General features: G+C 33.2%; 1 protein-coding gene across 1 annotated transcript; it reads left to right on the top strand.

The window, feature by feature from the left end:
• The first annotated feature begins 1,793 nt into the window (after window positions 1-1,793).
• Window positions 1,794-21,367, top strand: LOC130647280 (oxysterol-binding protein-related protein 1-like). The gene is made up of 29 exons (XM_057453076.1): window positions 1,794-4,737; window positions 7,328-7,429; window positions 8,826-8,865; window positions 11,091-11,176; window positions 11,620-11,694; window positions 12,383-12,494; window positions 12,579-12,664; window positions 12,840-12,916; window positions 13,053-13,120; window positions 13,194-13,306; window positions 13,429-13,502; window positions 13,589-13,652; window positions 15,706-15,804; window positions 15,882-16,010; window positions 16,186-16,276; window positions 16,626-16,732; window positions 16,931-17,050; window positions 17,309-17,574; window positions 17,663-17,763; window positions 17,894-18,003; window positions 18,146-18,243; window positions 18,565-18,744; window positions 19,054-19,132; window positions 19,241-19,359; window positions 19,674-19,857; window positions 20,131-20,193; window positions 20,463-20,523; window positions 20,815-20,905; window positions 20,988-21,367. The coding sequence occupies exons 1-29, from the start codon at window positions 4,630-4,632 to the stop codon at window positions 21,088-21,090; spliced, it is 3,006 nt and encodes a 1,001-aa protein (XP_057309059.1). The 5' UTR covers window positions 1,794-4,629; the 3' UTR covers window positions 21,091-21,367.
• Window positions 21,368-21,740: the final 373 nt, after the last annotated feature.

The raw sequence follows: 21,740 nt of genomic DNA, 5'->3' as shown, positions 1-21,740 counted from the left end.
GCCCTATTTCTCTATTATCTAACATTGATAAAATTTTTGAGAAGCTAATATACAAACGTGTATATCAGTTTCTAACTGGGCATAAAATTATCTTATGGATGCATTAGATTCTGGTAATTTTGCCTGTGGTGTTTTCATTGACCTTCATAAGGCTTTTGACACTGTTCATCATGAAATTCTCCCTAAAAAACTTTTCCATTACGGCATCAGGGGAAAGCCACTTAATTTGTTGCGATCATATCTTTCAAATTGCCAACAATTTGTATCAATAAATGGATATATAACTCAACATAAAAATTTGCCCATCATGGTGTCCCTCAAGGTTCTGTGCTTGGTCCTCTATCTGCATAAATGATCTGCATCATGTTATGAAGTACTCTCTTGTCCATCACTTAGCCAATGACACTAATCTGATATGCTTCAACAAGTCGTTAAAGTCACTTTCCAAGAGAATCAACATTAATCTCAAGCTTTTGACGCAATGGCTCAATGCAAACAAAATTTCCTTAAATGCAAGTAAAACTGAATATACCTTGTTTAGGGTAGACAAGTGAAGAAAGGTATAATTTAAAAAAAAAAAAAAAATCTAAAAATAATTTGCTCTACTTTATCTTCTAAAAACAACTATTTATTTATTATTTAAAATAAAATTAAAAAAATTTCTGTCTTTTACCTTGTTTTCAACTTTATTGGTTTCTTCCTCATCCTCATCTTCACTGCCTTCATTATCTTTGACCTGGTATTCAAATTCACTGTCAGAATCAATGTTTCTTTCATTAACTATGTGGGAAAGAATTGACTGTGCGGGTCTATGTGAGAAGGAATTGATTGTAAGCATGCCTTTGACACTGGTTTCAAGAGGATTAATATCAGTGAATGAATCTAACATAGGCAGATTTCTAGTCCCTTCTTTTACAGCGCTTAAAATTCCAGATGCTCTCCAACCACTGGTGACAACCTCCTGTTGGCTTATTGTATAAATCAATCAGCCACTTCGCAAGCAACAGTTTTATGAAACAATTGAAACAATTTTAATCCTCTGTCCAAGCCTTATTTAATTTCTGAGCATACCATATATGCAAATTTTTCTTTCATGTAAATCTTGGCCCACGAATTTACAGTTAAATCAAGTGGTTGGAAAAAATGTGTCATATTTTTGGGTACGCACAACACCAATATGTTTTCTTTTTCAAGCAGATCCATTACTTCTGATGTCATTTGGCAACGAAACATGTCAACAAGTTGCTTAACTGCTATTCCGAAAAGAACAACAGCTTTGATCCATTTGTTATTAAAGTGTGTGATCAAGAAAGAAACAAAATCGTTGGCCACCCTTCACGTGAAATTTCACAAATAAGATAATAATAACAGAAATTAATTAAAAATTGTTTGATAATAGAAATTGATTCAAAATTGTTTTTTAGTCTCTACCGTGCTTATCATGTAAACATAGAAAGAATATAATAAAAATGGTTTAAAATTTCGTCTATTTTACTCTACCCCTTAGAAACACTAAAGAAAATAAGTTTTTTAAAATTCAATAACACATGGATTTTGGGGTTGCCTGAATTTTTATTGATTTCGCATGTATTTAATATTATTTTGCAAAAACTGCGAAAATTGTGAAATTTAATCTGCACAAAATTTTATCCACTTTTCTCATGCAATAAAACTTTCTTGAATTTCATTAATTATAATAATTATGACAGAACCATTATAAAAATTTTATAATGGTTCTGTGCTCTTCAAATAAAGATATTCAGATAGAATATTAAATTATATCATGACAAAAATTAGAAAAAAGAAAAAAAAAATTAGATAAAAAAAAGTTTTTAGAGCAATATAATATTCTGGTTAGATTCTATTTAGATTTAAAGAAAATAATTATTTTGAAAAGGTGGCTATTTTTAGGAAGCTCGGCTATATAAAGGGTTTGACCGTAACTTTCAGTTCGGAATTGAGGCACTTAACGAAAATTAAATATAAATAATTTGTTACACCTTTTGCTAGGGAATTTAGTAGGAATAAGAATTATTTTTAGTATAGACCTCTTTAAATGAGTTTGGCATAATTAGGAAATTCGGGAAAGGTCTATTCTTTCTTGTAAAAGTACCTTGGATTCAAACTCAAATTTTACAAAATTTTAATAATCAATTGCTTTGAGTGTATTAAGATGAAAAAATTGCTTTTAATGGTTTATACTATATGATGGAAATATCTTTTTTAAAAGTATGAGAACAAAGGCATTATTAGATTTTTTTAACTTATAGCCTATCTCTTTCAACGTTAAGAACCCTATCAAAAGTTTGTGAAACATTAAAGTCTTACATAATCTGTCTTTTCGAAAATCTTGACAAAAAGGAATTTTTCTGTAAAAATATCTTTGTCATACTTTGGAACCTTATAAAACTATAAATATTCTAAAAGTATACTTAGAACTATGTTTAAAAATGCTAAAATACCATCATAAGCAATAGTATGCTATGGGGTAAGGGCCCCTACATTTTAAACTCTTATTCTTGGTGATGCAGTGTTTTTTGCCATGTTTTGTGGGTAGTGTATTTCCCAGGAAGGATGGGGATGAAGTCTTCAATTGGTTGGCCAAAAATGCATATTGCTTATGACAGTGTTATGTCCTGGCTAGCTGAGTTGCAGTAAAAGTGAGCATGGAAGGTTAGAAGTTGGTGGTATCAAGCTCACTGTTGGGGCCAGTGCTGTCCATGACCCTGCATTTAATTGTCTTTATGCCAATTCCCGCACAAAAATTGCTGTGTGGGACTGAGGAAAGGCAGTGGTGAACTTCCCAGTTGGGCAAAAATTTTGTTGTGCCTGTTTTACCTAATTTAGGATCACCATCAGATGACACCATATCAAGGATGATGTCTTAGTTTGACATTCTGTTTAGGGCAAACCACTATTCTATGATACCAGGTAACCAGTTCTCTATTGGTATTGGGTCTATGAAGCAGAGTTGTACATCACGATCAAGACCAACATGTACATTGTCCTGCTAGTGTTTAGGGACGGATATTGGTGTATGAAAGGCAGTTGGTTCTGTGTCGGAGTCAGTCATAAGTTTGAGTGGCGGCCTATTAATAAGGGATTGGATGATCTTCGTAATTCGGTAAAGGTGCTGGCATGATATTGGTTAAGAAGTAATGTTAATCGTTGCTACAAACCATTCGTCAGCACCAATAAAAATGTTGTATTTCCTATTTTTATTTTTCACCATAAAATGATTGGTTTTGCTAGAAAAGTAAGCTGTATCAGGTATAAATCAAAACTATTCACAGCTGTAACTTCAACAAGTACTTGGTAAGCCTTGATTGGTTAAGTCTTGATGAAAATTGTGATGTAAAAAATGCAACGTCCTTCGTACATTCAATTTTGCAAACTGCATATTTTTTGTGGAGTGAGTCAACAGTGGAGCCTGTGATGATTATTGTTCTATTTCTGCTTTGCCTGTTATTTCAAAGATCATTGAAAAAATTTTGCATGAGAAACTAATTAACTATCTTGAAGGACATAAACTGCTGTCTCACAAACAATTTGGATTCAGGTGGAACTGAGTTAGCCACAACACTTTTCACTGGCGCCTTCAGAAAGTTAGCGGATGCAAAAAATTTGGATTAAAATAAATAAGTAAACATGTGTATCACTACAAAAAGAAAACAAAAGAATTTACGGGACATTCCAAACCAATAGATCTGGTCTTTAAAATTAATTCTAACATCATAAATTTGTAATCAGTAGCCGTTTCCATGGCAATTCTCCCTCTTTTAAATCTTTTAAAGCTTTTAAAACTTTTAAACTTTGATTAGAAAATAAAAAGCAAAAAGACTCTAGATAAGAAAATGGTGTTAATAATTCATACCAGAAAGAAATCTACCTTTTGTATGAAAAATGGGACTATACGATAACCTTTATTTTTCAAGATTTCTGGATGTTACAGCAAACGAATGTTAAAAATGCCAAAACATTTTGCTTTGGGTTCACATCGCATGGATACATTTCTGTGTGCCTTCATTGAATGTGGATTTGCGTATGGTGGAATGGCGAATTTGCGCATGGCGGAATAATTCTTTACTGGAAAACTGTCCAACATGAAAATTGTCCAACTTGTTGTAAAAGCATCTAATTACAAAAATGCATACACAGTTTATGCAACTAAACCGTTTAAATCATGAAAGTAATGACAACCTGTTCTAAACAGTGAAAGCCTCCAGTTAAGGAAATCTATCCAAGATTATTTACATTGCTTAACCACAGAAACATGGTCAATCATAAAAATTTATTTTTATGATTGACCATTTTTAAAAATTTATCATCTAAACTACCCAAACTGAGGAAGTATGCCAAAGTTGTCCAAAACCATCCTTTATGAAAATTATTTTAAAGTTATGTAAGTTGTTTAAATTGTTGAAACAAATTTAACTTGTCCTGAATGATGAAAGTATCAATTATAGAAAATAATCTAAAGGATCTGAATCGTCTAAACCACAGAGATATTCACCTTGATTTAAAAAATTTTTGTGAGGGAACTCCTAACTTGTTAAAGGAATATAATGTTTAGGTATTGCATTTTATTTTTTTTGGCAGTATTTCTAAATTATTTCAATTCTGTTTTAAATGTGTATTGTGAGGTGTGGATGTATTATATCTGTTCTAATGATCTATGGATGCATTTGTTACTGGAACTGTTTGTTTCTTAGGTATGAAGGTATAATCCACCATGAGGTATAATGGTATTGTCGCTTTTACTAAAAGTAGGAACCAGCAGTAACCAGCAGTATTTTGAAGTAACCAACAGAAAACCAGCTGTTTTTTTGAGTAACCACAACAGAACAACCAGTTAAATAGATAAAACGAAATAAACGCAACCACTGCTTCGAATGCAAAACATTTTATAATGTGCAGTTGATTGAAAGACAGAAGGCTTTTTGAAAAAAACATATACTGACTGTATTAGTATTTTAAAACCACACACGAGAATTAACAAAAAAAAAATATATTTTAAATAACGATCTAACATCTGAATTGTAAACCAAATATAACGAAAAACACTATACGGAGGAGAGTTCAATCATCCGAGACAATTTTTTCTTATGGTAGACAAAGTTAAAGTTCGAATGAATTGAATGAATTAATAAACTGCACAGTTGGAAGTCATCGAGCGTGAGAAATACCTCTACTGCCATTGTATCCACTGTTGAGGAATCCATACCAAATTTTAGTTTATTTTTTGCAACGATTACACACTTCCTTTAGCGATTCCAAAAATCTATTCTGCCTAATCAGATTATGTAATTTGACCGAAGGATTTTTATTTTCCAATTCGTGTTTTGTAAACCAAATATAACGAAAAACGCTATACGGGGGAGGGTCCATAACGAGACATTTTTTTCTTTTTGTAGACAAAGTAAAGTTCGAATGAATTGAATGAACTGATAAATGTTGTGGAGAAACATTGTGGCATCGGAAAGAAAATATTCGTTTGTTTTTGAGTCTAGGAAATGTTAGAAAAATGTTACAAAACCGAGAAGTTAGGAAGTTGCGAGTTGGGGAGTTAGGGTGTTACAAATTTCTACGGTAAACCGAGTTACATGTCCGGTGAAAACTTGATATTTATTTATTGGAAAACCATTAAAATAAAAGCATACCTTGCGAAAGTGGTCAGTTAGAGCAAACTAAATGTTTATGAAAAATCTGAGATGAGGTAAGTATACCCTTGCGCTTTTTGCTTTTGAGATATTTTTCCGGTTGTTTCGGCGACAGAGAATTTTACAAATATTAAAATGGTAGACTTCACTTCCTAACTTCCCTTCCGTAACTCCCCAACTTACTGAATTTGTAACTCCCCGATTACCGGTACTCTTTGTTTTTCTGACATGGTTTGTTAGTATAATATTAAATATTGGGACAGAATGTACCGAAAGGAACACAGAATCATCTTAAACCTTCGGAGATACACAAGCTTTAAAACGAAAGGCTTCTTTTATATTATATTATCTTTCCAAAAGAAGTTGGAATAACTGCTCATAACAACAACTTCTGTGCATTCAAGTCAATTTTAAGTCAAGTTAGCTGGAAATATAAATATAGTAGGAATTTGTGGGAAAAACATTCTTCTATTTTGTTAATATTTGTTCAAATCTACTCATTTTGAAACATATAGTGTGTGCCAATAGTTTTAATTTCATTACTTTATGATGCTCAAAACATAATTTATCTATCAAGTTAATAATTTATGCTTTCGATATGAACGTTTTTTCCTTGAAACGTGTTACATATATTTCATAGAATGAACTTTAATCCTGAAAACACTATTTTCGTTCTGTTCTTTTTGTTTCCATTATTGCCTTTAGGCGAAATAAATAAATAAATAACTGAAGTTGATTAATTATCGTGAATTCCGCGTATTTTATTCATATTTTTGAAAATAATCTTCGAGGAATAAAATAAAAGTAGCTAGTTAGCAAGAGCATAAAGTATCAGAAAAAAGTCCTGGGAACTAGGTGCCCTTTTATTTATCAAATTTGGTAGTTTTAGGGTCATGAAGTGTTGTGCATAAAATCACAACACCTTTGGGCCGCTGTTGCTGCCTTATCTGGAGTAAACTAATAATAAATGCTGGTTCTCTTGTGGTTACTTAAAAAAACAACTGGTTCTCTGGTGGCTACTTTATAATACTGGTGGTTCTCTGGTGGTTACTTCGAAATACTGCTGGTTACTGCTGGTTCACGCTTTTAGTATCTACGTGGTATTGTTATTATACGTGGCCATTTTATTATATGTGATGTTCTTTTGATGTATATATATCAGTTTGTGCTATTGCTATTCCTCATATGTGTGCAAGGTTTATGGTTTATATGGTTACATGTATACAATAGATTTTTGAATAAATTTTTCTCTTCTCTTTATATTGTTTAGGTTAACTTACCTTAAATTATTGATGTTACTTTTTTTGCACATTTCTGCTATTAGAAAGAAGGCAGTTAGACTGGAGAGTTGCTACAGACAATGTTATTCTTGTGTTTAAGGTTAAAGCTTGGTTCTTACTACGGGCTAAAAATTTTAAAGAAGTTGTTCTATTTTCGCAAATAAATATTAATCCTTATTGCAGAGCCTGATAGGCCTCTACAAGTGCAATTGTCTTATGAAAAATCCTTTTGTTTTTTGTGACAAATTTATAGGGATGAGAGGGGGCTAAACAGAGGAATTTGGGTCTTTTTCTGTGGGGGAGGATAAAAATAAATGTCAACCTGTAATTCAAAAATCACCACTTGAATTATTCTGTCAAATATAAAGTTTTTTCCTCAAACTTTAGATCACTAGAAAATTTGTGTACATTATATATACAATGGAGAAGAGTGACCAGGTGGAAAGACTGTTGCTGGCATCCAGAAACGGTGATTTGCTTCTTGTAACAGTAAGGTTTTTTTCTCAAGCATTTAAAAATACATTTTTGGTTTGTGTGTTACAAATAGCACAACTCTAATATGTGTGCTTTAAGGTACATTGTGTGTGCACATTATTGCATGCCTCTTCTGACAATACCTGGTTTAATAGTCAGTGAAAAAGCTTTGTGGACCTTTCCAGACTCAAAAACGAGCCTTTTGAAGATTGTCCTGTCTAATTTATGTCGGCACTTGGCAATTGTTGATGCAAGTACCCACATGTTAACAAAGTAGGCTGTCAAATAAAATATATCGCAACAGCAAAAAAATGATGATTTAAAAAGTTTTTTTAGAAAGTCTAAGTGGGCAAACTGAGCGCAAAAAGAATGGTTCGTCTGATCTATAATTTTTCAATTATGCATAGGGTTAATATTTTAAACATTTTATGGAAATTTATTTCGCAGAAAGAGCAATGACAAAATACAAGTCACAGCACATGCTTCTCGGGCTTGCAATGCAGTAGATCAACACTTTTAACTCTCTCTTTACCTGTCATCTGCTTCACGAGTGGCAAAACACCCCTTACTTTTTTCCTCTTACCTGCCCTGCACGTAATAGAAATAAACTTATGTGCTGATAATTAATCTAAAACCTATACCAACGTAAATTAGGAGACTTTATGCGTGCAGCAAAAAATCAGAGATTTATAGAGTTTATTGAGATTTTAAAGAAATACTTTTTGAGATATTGGATTTAAAAGTTGGGTGGAGATGTAATAAACGAGGTAGATATTAATGAAACTTTTAGACTTTATTATACCATTATATTATCTAAGAACATGTTAGTTTGATTGAAAAAAACCTTAAAAAAGTCATAGTAAATCAGAATTTTATATTTGGATAACCCATTTTAAAGAGAATTATTAAATTTTGGCATAGTTTTGAGTGGAATAATCAGTATTCACAAGGAAGTTTGGTTATTTTCAGCTGTCTAAATTGATTATGGAATGAGGTCAGGTAGTACCATTTTTGTCGCTTTTCAGAAAATTGTAGTTTTAGCGCTTTTTGACCTATCGTCCTCAACTGAGCATAACCTTTACATCAGCTTTTTGTTGTTCAAACTTTGCAAAATTACAGTAAGGTTAGCTATATTTACATAAATTTAAAGACAAGTGTAATAAAATTTTGAAAATATATTTTTTATGTACGTTTAATTCAAATAATTTTTATGTTCTCTATTTCTATCTCTACCATTATTAATGATGTCATAGTTTAAAAAATTTATTTTATTTTTCGGCCCAGAATTATGTAATAAAACAATAAAATTTCATGCAATTTGGTTAGCAAAGTAGAGTCAATAGCAGCAAGAGGTAAACTTTTTCGTCCTTGGATAACCATGGTTTAATTATATGTATTTCATTTTTTCTAGGAAATTTTGTCAGAATATGATATTGATGTCAATTGCAAAGGTATTCCACCTGTTTTAAAATATAATTTTATTCCTTTCTCTTCTAATTTTGTGTATTTTGCTGAAAGTTTTATGCAAATTCAAACAAATCAATTTAATAGATGGGGGTTTGGTTGAAGTGTTTTTTGTTTTTGTGATATCTATATATGTAATCATTTCGGCTCAAAATTGGACCAACTCCCCAATATTGGTGACTAACCCACCCGTTTTGATTGATGAGAATTTGTATTTTGTGGAATTAGTTCTTGTAAAAGTTTCCAAATTAATGGCAAACCTCCGTAATAAAAGTGCATAGCAAAAACATTTTCTTATTTGCAGATTAAATTTCCTGTGAAAAGCAAAAACAGTGTGATTGCTTAGGATAGTAAAGCCATGTCGCAAACATTGGGATGGAGAGTTGCCGGTAATGAGCTCTTTTTGGTCTTCAACAAATAGCTTTCTTACACTCTCGGTGTAAATACCCAGAATCTTTTTAATTTGTGGAAGAATAAGTTTTTGTAGAAGTACTTAAAAGTGATATTGAGCATGAGTCACAGTGAAAAATAAAATTTAGGTTATCAATGCTTTACAGCTATATAAATAGAGTTTTGGTAGTTCAAAAGGAATCTAACTACTTTTTCTTTTAATCCCAGCTAGCTAGCTACACCCAGAAGCTAAAAATTAGATTAAGGAAGATAAATATTGAAGAAAAGGGGAAATAATAACGTTGGCTTGGATAAAAACCTGTTGGCTAGAGGGTAGTTTCTCACTGCATTATGCTGATATGTAGCTATATACTTTTGTAGCCAAAATTTTACAATTGGTTTGTTTAAGATTTAAACACGTTATTAAGTATTTAAAAGTTAGAGCATATAAAATTCAACTATCTTGAAACAACAAAGTATAGTTCAAGAACAAAAATCACAGCTAGCTTGCACCACATTAACATTCAAAATGGCCCTAGCATGGCTATCATCTAAATGTCTTTGCAATGATTTTTATTAAATAAAATATATGTTGCAGCCTTGTGTGATTTATTTGCCACACAGTAAAATATAAAAGATTACTGAGATTTTGATGATATCAGCAAATATCCATCCAATGGTAGAAGAATATTTTTTTAGAAATTTGTTTACCCATTTTCTTTATTGTATGTAGCTTAAAACGCTGATCAAGATAGCTGATGATCAAGAAAATAGACTGTGTGCTTTTGACGAACGATTAAAGAAATATTTGGTGTTCAAGTTTTTTAAATAATGGCATCAAAAAAACGCCTGTCTGAAACGGATTGGTTGATTCCCCTTTAGAAATTGGTCTGATTTTGTCCCAGGTAGTCCCAAGTTACCCACGCATGAGATGAAGTTAGTTATTTCCACCTGTTTCCAAGTTATTGGGCCACAAACTTAAAAGTGCAATGCAATGGCTTCACCTATCTGATTTAGTGTATTGATGTCTCCTTTTTTGATATAATAAGATTAAAATGGTAACTACACCATTTACCCAATGACGCAGCAAAACATCCTCTGTGCAAAAGTCATAGACAGGCATATTATTATATACTAGGCATATTTTTTTATACTAGTCCTTAGCCTGTGGCAAAATCCACAGGAATTTGTCCGTCACAGCACATTCAGATTTGCATTTGTTGTTTGTGGCTTAAAGATTTCATGTGTGTGTCAGTTTTGCCTGGCAGACAGTCAACGTCTATTACTATAGAGAAGTTTTCTTAACGTTGCACTTGTTAAGTTAAAAGTCCCCTATCTCAGAAAGATTTTTTCCTGGATATGCCTCTACAGGGACCTTAAGCTATCGAGGCACATTTTTGCAAATATTTTCAAGATGCTCAGCTATCAGCTAAGTTTAAAATTTTAACTGCATAAAGAAAAAAACTGCTGACAGGAGTGTAGAATGCCTTTCTTGTAATAAAGATTATAAGGGAGCTTTATAAAACACAAATCTTTTTTCGTTTACAAATTTTCAGAATAAATATAACGACCATCTTGGAGAGGAACCATTTAACTTTCGGAAACGTGTTCATTTGTAGAAAAATACTGTAGTTTCTGAGATATCAGCGTTAAACCTTAAAAGGGAAAATAAAGTTAAAGGTTAAAGTTTGAGCTGAATAACTATGTTTAGGACTTTTTACAGAATATTACAATTAAATTATTTATCGCAAGTTCCAAAAAGAGAAAGGTTTACATTGCCTTACTCAACTCAAAAGTTTTCTTTAATTTTTTATTGCTATAGGAAAACATAAGTCAAATTTAGGATGGAGTCCGCTTCATCTGGCAACATATTTTGGTCATCAAGATGTTGTGGAAGAACTGCTACAGGTAGGTAATTGTTTCCATTGAGAAAATATCTGTACAGACTGTTTGTTAAATGTTAAAAGAAAATTATAATTTACTGTAAGGCCAGCTTTTCAAACAAACGTATCTTAACGTAATGTATAGTACACTACGTTAGGCTATTCTTCTTGAAAACAACATTTTGGTTTAATGATTGCCTGAAAAGATATTTAATTTTAATTCTTCTTAATTTGCTTATGAAAATTTTGGTATGCCTACTACAAAAAAAACCTTGAAGTTAGATTTTTAATGTATTGCTTGTCCAATAATTTTAACAGATTTCTGTTTGATAAATATATCACTTTTTTTCTTTTGTGCAATTCGCTGGACTTCAGTTAAATGTTAAAATGATTTTTAGCACCTTGCTAATTGTTGATATAAATGTTACACATGTTTACGATGTTAAAGATGTTCCATTTGATAATTAGCATGGTGCAGATGTTAACATCATCAATGGAATGGGCGATACTCCTCTCCACCGTGCTGCTTTTACTGGTCGTACTGTAAGAGTGCAACTGATATTGTATTTTCTACGTTTTTTATCTTATTTGAATTCTGTATGAAATGAGGAGATAAACCAAGGCTTTATTTAGTGTCTCAGTTGAGTAAAAAATTAATTTAAGAAATAGTACACCAACAAATAGAAAGGTCACCAAACAAGAATGGAGTTTATGCATAAAAGGAGTTGTAAATTGTGCATCTTTGGAAACCTCTTTTAGCAATGTGTGTGTAACAGAACAGTTAAAAGAGCGACCCAAGGCTAAAGTTTTTAAGATTTTATTTTGAAATTTTGTGGCATTCACTAAATCCTAATAACCTAAGACAAAAGTCAAAAAATGGGGAATTTTTTTAAACCAAAATTAGATCTGTAGCCCCGCAGTTTTTTTGATGGAAACCCTTGCTCAGTTTTAAAACAAAGTGGCGTTTAACAGCGACTTTTGTCAGCATATTGCCACAATGGTGTGGTGTGTGTTAATGAGACAATGGGAGGTCGGTGATATGTATACTTTATCCAATCGTAGTCGGATGTGTCCTAGAATGTGAATTAGCTAGGGTTAACAAATTCTGAAATAAGGGAGCTAGAAAAAATCTTGTTGACACTGATTTCCACTGATTATTATTTGCAGTGACTGCATTCTTGGTTAGAAAATATCATCAAGGGAATCTTTCACATGGCAAATCATTTTTTAGAATGTTGTATTGAAACTGTTATATTATAATGCTGATGTATCAATTATTAATGGAGAAGGGAGGACCCCATTGCAGATGACAGATAACCAAGAAGTGAAACAGCTTATTGAAGGTTTGTAAATTTATCAAATCCTAATAAAAGAATTTTTTTTTTACTTTATGCAACTATGATATAGTGTAAGGTTTATATTCTTAGCGGCTGAGAAGTCTCAACAGCTTTCACGAAATGAAGCTCTTTTACATGCTACAACTGAAGGAGATATTAAAATCATTAAATCGTTGGTATGCGCTGCCACTGAAATTATTAATTTTTCTAGTTGTCAGAGTAAATTAATTTGGTTTCTTAAACAAGTGATTTTATCTGCTTTGAATCAATTGTTAACATCAACTTTTTTCTTTACATAGAAAAGACTAAAATGTTTGTATTTTTATTAGTTCTTACAAACTTATTTTTTAGCTATCAAGCTCTACTCCTCCCAATATAAATTGTCAAAATTTACTGGGAAACACAGCACTGCATTGTGCTGCATACAGGTATACGCTGATATGTGTTAAACTAAATTACACGCAGTCTTGTAAAATAACATTTAAAAGTCGTTTCACAAAGATAATTTTTAATTGTTGCTTAGATATCTCGTGCTGGTATATAACTTTGTTCTTATTTTTTTAGAGGGCATAAAGAAATTGCGGTTTTGCTCCTGCAGAATGGTATTGATTCAACCGTCAAAAATAACAGAGGTAATATGGTGACTAAGGTAGCACTTTGTAATCTTTGGACAACATAGATTTCTATTTAATATTCTTTTATTAGGTTTATCTGCACTGGAGGTTGCCAGGGACACGAAAATGCGACAACTTTTAGATGTTCAGCCATTACAAGCTGTCCAGAAAACAGTTCAACGATTCGAAGGTTATGTTGTAAAGGTGTGTATGAACTAATAATATTACTATCTAGCAAAACATAGGATTTCACATTGCATTGTTACAGTCAAATTTTACCACTAAATTTTCTTACGGGCACAACTATATTATTTTTATTTATCTAGAAAAGTAGATTTCTTGGTTGGAAAAAACATTGGGTTGTTTTGGAAAGAGGAATTTTATCAGCATTTCAAACAAGGTAATACTACCAGCTTTATTGTAAAACACCTGGTGAAGTAATGATAATGATTATTGTATATATATTTTTTTGATTTTTTTTTTCAGAGCTGATGCATCATCGGGTTTAAAAAGACAATTTTTTAAGTATTTAGATAATGCAAAAATATCAGTATGTATATATAATTACTTTCTTGTTTTCAAAACGTGGATTGTAATTGCTCACAAGCGACGAGAGTGCCATCAATTGAGCCAGATTTATCAATTTAATCGAGTGTTTATTGAATATTTCAGCAGAAATAATTACTTCTGAATCAATTAGAATATTGACAGGCAATGACGTAATTAGTTGAAATCTATATAAAACAAGCCGGGAAACCCGGCGTCGAAACACCAGGGTAGGCCACAAGTCAAGGTGTGACATGGCGTGGAACACCTGTGGAGCGCTTAAGAAGAGCCGTAAACTGTGCCACACGATCAGGTGGAGCGCTTTAGTACAGGTATACAGTATGTCGTAAATCAATTGAAGCGCATACACCATTATAGTGTGCGACTGTAACACATTTTTCAAAAAATAACTTTCCCGCAACGATAACTGATATAAAAACAGAGTTTACAAAGTGTTGTTACTCCATCATAGCAAAAACAATCGGTAAATTTTATTTCATTTTGCGGAATAACTTTCTGCGCAAATTATATAATAATACCCTTTTGAAAAAAACTTTCTCACAGAAATTAAAACAGAAGAAAACAGGGTTGAGCGGTTAGTCCAGGTAAACAGAGTAGCACATCCGTACAGGTGTGATTCCAGAGAAAGTTCAAAAATTAATTGTCAGTGGGCTAACCCCTTAGTACAGGTAAACCGTGTTGCACATGCGCATAGGTATAACAACCTTTTACAGAAAACAGTCTGTTGTTAACATTGGGCTAACCGCTTGTACAGTTAAACAGAGTTGAACAGGCGTAATACTCTTTTCCAAAAAAAACTTTCTCGCAACTTCGGTTTAAATAAAACCACAATAAAAAGTTCATTGCTAACACAGGGCTGAGCGGTTAGTTCAGGTAAACAGTGTTGCCCATCCGTACAGGCGTGATTCCCGAGAGAGTTTAAAAATTAGTACAGGTACACCACATCGCACATGCGCATTGGCGTAAAAGCCTATTCCGAAAAAACAGTCTGCTGTTAATACTGGGATAAGCGCTTAGTACAGTTAAACAGAGCTGAACAGGCGTATTTGCGTAATACCCTTTTCCAAAAAAACTTCATTGCAACTTCGGGTTAAATAAACACACAGCCTGTTGTTGCCCGTCCAGCTAAAACAATCGCTCAACCATTTTAATTGCAGAAAAAGATTTCAGGAAAATAATAAAAAATGTATTTAGCTAGCTACCTAGAATATTGTTGTAGCCACACTGCATTTTTATACTCTCACTTTTTGGCCAAAGATAGGAGCTAGCTAAATGGCTACAGCCTCAACATATAAATAAATGTTGGTTAGGATAAAAAGTCTTATACCATACAGAATAGTAATAAGTATGGCTCTCTAGATGGCTAGCTAGGTAGCAAAATCTTCGTTCCTAGCCAAAAATTCTAAAACTGGTGCGTTTAAGCTCTTTACGTGGCTAAAAAACGTAACAATATATTTATCTCAACATTAAAAACAAACAGAAAACAAATATAACAAAAATATAAAGCTCTCAGAAAATAAAAAGCGTAACGGGACACGGCTTTCGCGGACACACAGGCAGACCACGGCTATTATAATAGAGACTAGTCGTTGCCCGTGGAAAAATCCACGGGTTCGCCCGTCCATTATATTTACCCGTCGCAACAAAGCAGATAAAAATATATCGCATTTGATATTCGTGTTTCCGTAACATCGTTTTCTAACTCAGCGGGGGGTCTGCACAGAGACAGACAGACGACGGCTATTATTATAGAGACTAGTCGTTGCCCTTGGAAAAATCCACGGGTTCGCCCGTCCTTTATATTTACCCGTCGCAACAAAGTGGATAAAAATATATCGCATTTGATATTCGTGTTTCCGTAACATTTTCTAACTCAGTGGGGGGTCCGCGCAGTGACAGACAGACGACGGCTATTATTTTAGAGATTAGTTTCACGTCTGCAATTGTTGCCGATGCGGAGAAAGTGGAATTTAAAAGGATTTATGTTTGGTGACCGTTTTAGTCAAAAAAAATTGTCTTATATATTTTTTTCTCAGGCCCATCACGACGACGAGAAGAAGTTCAAAATAGAATATTCTGACCACACAGTTCACTTTTTTATGACTACTCCTAATTCAGGACAAGTTAACAGACAGGTTTGTTTCTGGTGTGGAATAATCAATTATAGCTAGACGTGAAAAAAACCTTACTTATCTTTTTGTATTTCCTGTAGAGATGGTTGAACGCAGTTCGAGAACATTGCGCTTATAGTACGCATTACACAAGTCAACCTCATGTTATATTGATGGATGAGTTAGATGAAGATTATCTTCCATTAGGTAGTATAGAAGATGCAATCAAGGTATAGTGTAAGAACGTCGTAATATTTTGTCAATAGAAGTTGTTGTTTTTCCTTCAGTCATTGCATCACACTCAATCAAGTGTTACGGTATCGTGTATACCGTAACCTTCCTACACACACCAAATATATATGATAAGAATTTCTATTTTATGGAAACATGGAAATCTCATTTTAGAATGCAAAAGCGCACCAAGAAGTTCTCGAACAGCAGGTTACCTCACTTACATCATACTTCAATACACTCCCAGATCAACAAGTCAGACAAGGTCTGTTTAATTTTTAAAAACAATATGTTTTCTCGCATTTTTGAATGTATATTAGGTGTAAAATGAATTTTGTGTTGATGTGTTCTATAAAAGCAATATGTTTTATAGTTCATCTTTGAAATATTTACTAAACCACATTCAAATTTTAGCTTTTTATTTTCTGTTCCTATTCTGCTTTTTTAACAAGTTGCGTTGATCTTTCATCCAAGTCAGAACACAACCAGGCGCATTCGATTACATTTCACATTATAACATAATTTGAAAAATCACAAGTTTGTAAGTTATTGAAGGAAACAATTTGCTTCCACATGTTTTTCGTCTCTCGCAGCGAGTTATGTTTTTCGTTAAGGCACTGCGGCTACATTTAAAATGAAACTGAACGATGTTGTGGGATCATCACAAGAAGTTTGCTCAACTTTAAATCATTGTCTCACTGTTTTAATGCAACAAGAGGAGGTTGGTGCCATGTTAGAATATAATCTGTAGAATTTTCTTTTTTTAAAATTCCATAAATTACATTCACGACATTTGTCACTTTTTTGTTTGATAAGAAGTTGTAGCAGAGCTTTTGTGAATATACAAATAGTTTTAATAATTAAATTTTACTGCTACTCAAAGTACAGGTGGCTTTAAAATTGTCTTCTTCTTCCTTAGGTACGCCGATTACAGTTACAAGAAGAAGCAGAAAAACGAAGAGTATTGGAAGATGCCTTGCACGTACTGGCTACAGAACATTTTGTATTAGAACAGTCTGTTCGTTCTCACAGTAAATTGGTGAGTTTACTTGCGAGCATTTTATGTCCTGGTTCGCAACGTTCAAAAATTTCTGTTTGGAACATCGCATTTATAAGTAGCTACGTTTGGAGTGGTTTGTTGTCGGTATCAGTCTATCATCATTAGTGTTGTATTGCTGTCGAAGAAGTGCATGTCGTCTTAGCTAAACGTCACTGTATCGATCTTATACATTGAAATAATAGCTTTATACTTTATAGTGTCTGAAATGCAGGTTGATATTGATGTATTTCTTTTTAGCATATAAACAGTTTTCCTGATGATGGTGAAGATTTTTTAGACGTGTTTTACGATGCCCCAGAAACGCAGTCTGAATGTGACTTCGATCCTGCTTACGAATTTGAAAATAACCAGAAAGGTTCGGAAGATGAGAAGGAAGCATCTTTTAAGTGCGAAGAACCTGGTCAAGCAGAGGACACACAAAATGAAAAGAGTTTATATGTCGCAACTCAACTTGCAAATGGTAAATTCTCGCCACGGACGCGAGAAAAACAACCGAAATACAGGTTCGAAGTTTTTATGGAAGTTGTTGATAGTTGTCAATGTTAATGTAGTTAACCTATTTAGTTACACAATATTGTCAATTTCTTGCAGAAAAAAACTTCCACATACAATGCATTCTCGAAACGAGTTCAGTATATGGAGTGTCTTGAAACAATGCGTTGGAAAGGATCTATCACGAATCACAATGCCAGGTATGTTTAATTTTACTTTGTATAGTTTTGTATATGAAAGTTTAGTTCTTAAGACAGGAAAGTTATATCACTTAAAAGTAATAAACAAACAAAAGATTACCATGCAGTGATTTTTGTATATGTCGTATAGTTATATTCAACGAGCCGCTGTCTTTCTTACAACGTATTGCAGAATATATGGATTATGTACATATTTTACACAAAGCAACTAACATAGATGATCCTATCGAACGTTTACTGGTATGTTGCTTTCTGTACTTTCTTACTTGACATTTGCGCACGTCCAATTTGTATGTTTCCACTCGAGCGTGAACCTAACCTTGTGGTCTGTAAGTTAACCTCGTGGTCGGTGAGTTATTAACACACATTAACTTGTGTTTAGAATATTGCAGTGTTTATGGTCAGTTGTAACGCATCCACAGAAGCGAGAGTTGGTAAACCGTTCAATCCGTTACTTGGTGAAACTTATGAATTAGTTAGGTAGGAAAAAAGCGTTATTATATTACGTTTCCGCTACCATTTTTTAATTTTCCCATACGTGCAATATTACAATTTCAGGATTTGTCTAGTTTAGTATACACCTATTCGATATAGCTATAACAGCTATATTGAATAGATGTATAGTATACTATGCAAATCCTGAAATTGTAATATTGCACGTATGGAGGAATTAACAAAAGGATAATATGTTTTTCCTTTCATTTTTATATTAAATTCTGGAAAATCTTGTTTTAAAGTTGTTGCATATTTATCTAAACCTTGAAAGGTTTTGAAATCTTCGTTTCTGTTTATTTTATGCAGGGAAGATTTAGATTTCAAAATGGTATGTGAGCAAGTTAGCCATCATCCTCCGGTTAGTGCGCTTCACGTGGAAAGTGGATCTGGATTTGAACTCACCATGTCCATGCAACCAGAATTAAAGTTTTGGGGAAAAGACATCGAAGTCAAACCTAAGGGAAATGTTGTAATAAAAATACCTAAGTAAGTTACTTAAAAAAGTTTGTGTTTCGTTCTTCTAAGCGCGTTTTTCTTTATTCTTCATTCTTTTTGCTTTACAGGGTATGCGGAGCTTTTTTCTTTTTTTCTGTGTTCCACTTTTAAATTCTCTAAATAATAAATATACTTAAATTGCAAAGTTTTGAGTTATACACTTTCAAACAAGCTAGTTGTAGATATCAGAATTGCTTCATTTAAGAAAAACATTTCACTTAAGTGTTAGAAAGTAGCGCCTGAACTAATACTGTTGCCCATCGTGACGAATAGTGTGAATTGTTTAGTTTCCTCATTTAGGTATGGAGATGTGTATACCTTCTCATACGTCAGCAGTGGTCTACATAACATCATCATAGGAAATCTGTGGATCGAATTGGTACGTCTCTTTTATTCTGTTTTAAAAAGAACTTTTTTGAACTGTTTGTTGCGATTATAGGAGATAGAATGAATGTATTTTTTTGTGAGTTTTTTTTTTAATAATTAGTATGGTATATGCGAGATCAAGAATCATACGACAGGACATCGAGCAATTATTAATTTTAAACCAGCTGGTTGGTTTGGTAAAGACATGAACCAATTAGAAGGCTATATCGTTGACGAAAAGTAATTATTGTATTCGCTTATTCAATCATCAAGAGGGAGAGAGAGAGAGAAAGGGGTCAAAATAGGCCTTGCTGTGCAATTGAATTGTTACAAAATAGAAGTAGTTTGGGACTGAAGTTGTAACCTACTTTCATACATAAAATAATTTGCTGCCGAAAAGGTTAAGGTTGATTTAAACTTGCGTATTATTTGTTGCAATGTCGTTTCGTTTGTCATTTCATTGACTTGAATTAAAGTTAACCTGTTCATTGCGTATTCTTTTTCTATTATTTACAATAAATAATTTTGATACACACTATTTTGTTTTATCGAAGGAATGCAAAAAAAAAGCTGATTAAAGGAGATTGGACAAAATATTGCTGTTTCTCTGATGCAGAAGACGCACAACTACTTAAACAAGTCGAAGGTGCGCAAAAAGATGAAAGTGGCGTTCCTGATCTTCCTTCTGGTGTCACCTTGGCTTGGAAAGTGCGCCCAAAGCCTTCGTGTACAGCCGATGTGAGTCACGAGTAGTTTTTATAAAACCATTTGTTAGAACTTTTTACCTTCGCCCTGTTGTGAATAGAAGTTTTCTTTCATTTCAATTGTGACTTCTATGTTAACGATTCGAAAACAACTGTTTAATTAGACGAGTTTAAAAATTGATTGCTGAGCCTGCTGATTTTAAGCAGAACAAAATTTCTACAGTTTGTGGTAAACTTTGTGGTTTATTCTGTCGGAGCCCTGCATGAAATCCAGTTCAAGATTTGCTATTTTAAATTCTCGTTTCAGATGTATATGATGACAGAATTTGCGATGGGATTAAACCACCTTTTAGACGAACACAAAGACGTTGTACGTTTCCACATGTACTGCTGATCCACATTACTCCTCATTCACATGTACTCCTCATCCACATGTACTCCTCATCCACATGTACTCCTCATCCACATTACTCCTCATTCACATGTACTCCTCATCCACATGTACTCCTCATCCACATGTACTCCTCATTCACATGTACTCCTCATGCACATGTACTCCTCATGCACATGTACTCCTCCTCCCTGTGATAGGTACCATTGTTCAGTTGTTATTATTGTGTTTCTTTCAATTGTTCGCAGATTGCTCCTACTGATTGTCGTTATCGTCCTGACATCAGATGTTTAGAAAACGGTGACATAGGTAAACCACTTTCATTTTGACATCAGATGTTAGGAAACGGTGGTAAAGATAAACCACTCTCATTTTTAACACAGCACAAAACAAGTTCTTATTTTTTGCGTTTTACAACCTAAAGAAGATTTTAGAAATGTTCAAGAAAATAACCAAGTAGGCAACCATGTAGATTATTTTGTTGCAGTAAGTTGTACCTGTGATCGATATGTTGTACATGTAATCGATATGATGTACCTGTGATCGATATGATGCACGGGTGTAAGGTTAATTGTATCAATAAATGGTTGTATTCTTTAGAGGGCGCATCAGCTGCAAAATTGCAATTAGAAGAAAAGCAGCGCGCGACGAGACGTCGCATGAATAATGATCACGAAGTGTGGGAGACAAGGTCGTTATTTTTCTTTTTTTACCTTCTGTTTGTAGCTGCGATTTTTAAACTGTTATCCACAACTGATATCTCTTCGTTTTAGGTGGTTTAATTTCGAAGAAAATGAATATCTCGGCACCAAAGAATGGCAATACAATGGAGAATATTTTAAACGACAATATAGCAAGTGTCCAGATATTTACTAGCGCGCAGATTTTTTTCACAACTAGTTTTTATTATCGTGTCCTGTATTCATGTGTTGCATGCATCTCGTCGTTGAACTTCTTCGTTGTTGCTCTTGCTGTGAATTTTAAACTTATTTTCCACATGAAGTTGATCAAAAGTGATAAAAGTAAGAGCGGTGACGCGGTATTTATTAAAATTTTTTTTTAATTTTTTGATATGCATATCGATTGTTCATGTAATTTGTGAATAGCTAGGATTTATTCTTGGGGAATGAGCAATATATATATTTTTATAGCAGGTTGCACTTTTTAACACACCCCTCTGCCGTGAGTTGCGTAAATTGGTTGCAATGAAGTTTCCTAGGTTTTTATACGGCTGCATTTTCCGCTTGAACGATGTCAACAAACATGTTCAATGAAGTAGAATGACTGCTGACTGGGCCTAAAAACATACTCTCAACTTTCTCCGCCCGTATTTTTCTCTCGAGCTTTTTAGCCAATGAAATTTAACGAAATGTAAACAATAGCGCAACGCATTTTATTTACGTAAAAATCAAGAACAACGGCTTTTTATAATAGTTCATAAAAAAACAAAAATTGGTTGGCGTTGAATAGAGATGGAGCTAGCATTAATTTCATAAAAGTTATTATTTCATAAATTCTTACATCTT

The sequence above is a fragment of the Hydractinia symbiolongicarpus genome, chromosome 6 (assembly GCF_029227915.1).
Source record: "Hydractinia symbiolongicarpus strain clone_291-10 chromosome 6, HSymV2.1, whole genome shotgun sequence".
Lineage (NCBI taxonomy): Eukaryota > Metazoa > Cnidaria > Hydrozoa > Anthoathecata > Hydractiniidae > Hydractinia > Hydractinia symbiolongicarpus.
This window is presented reverse-complemented; position numbering and strand designations above follow the sequence as displayed.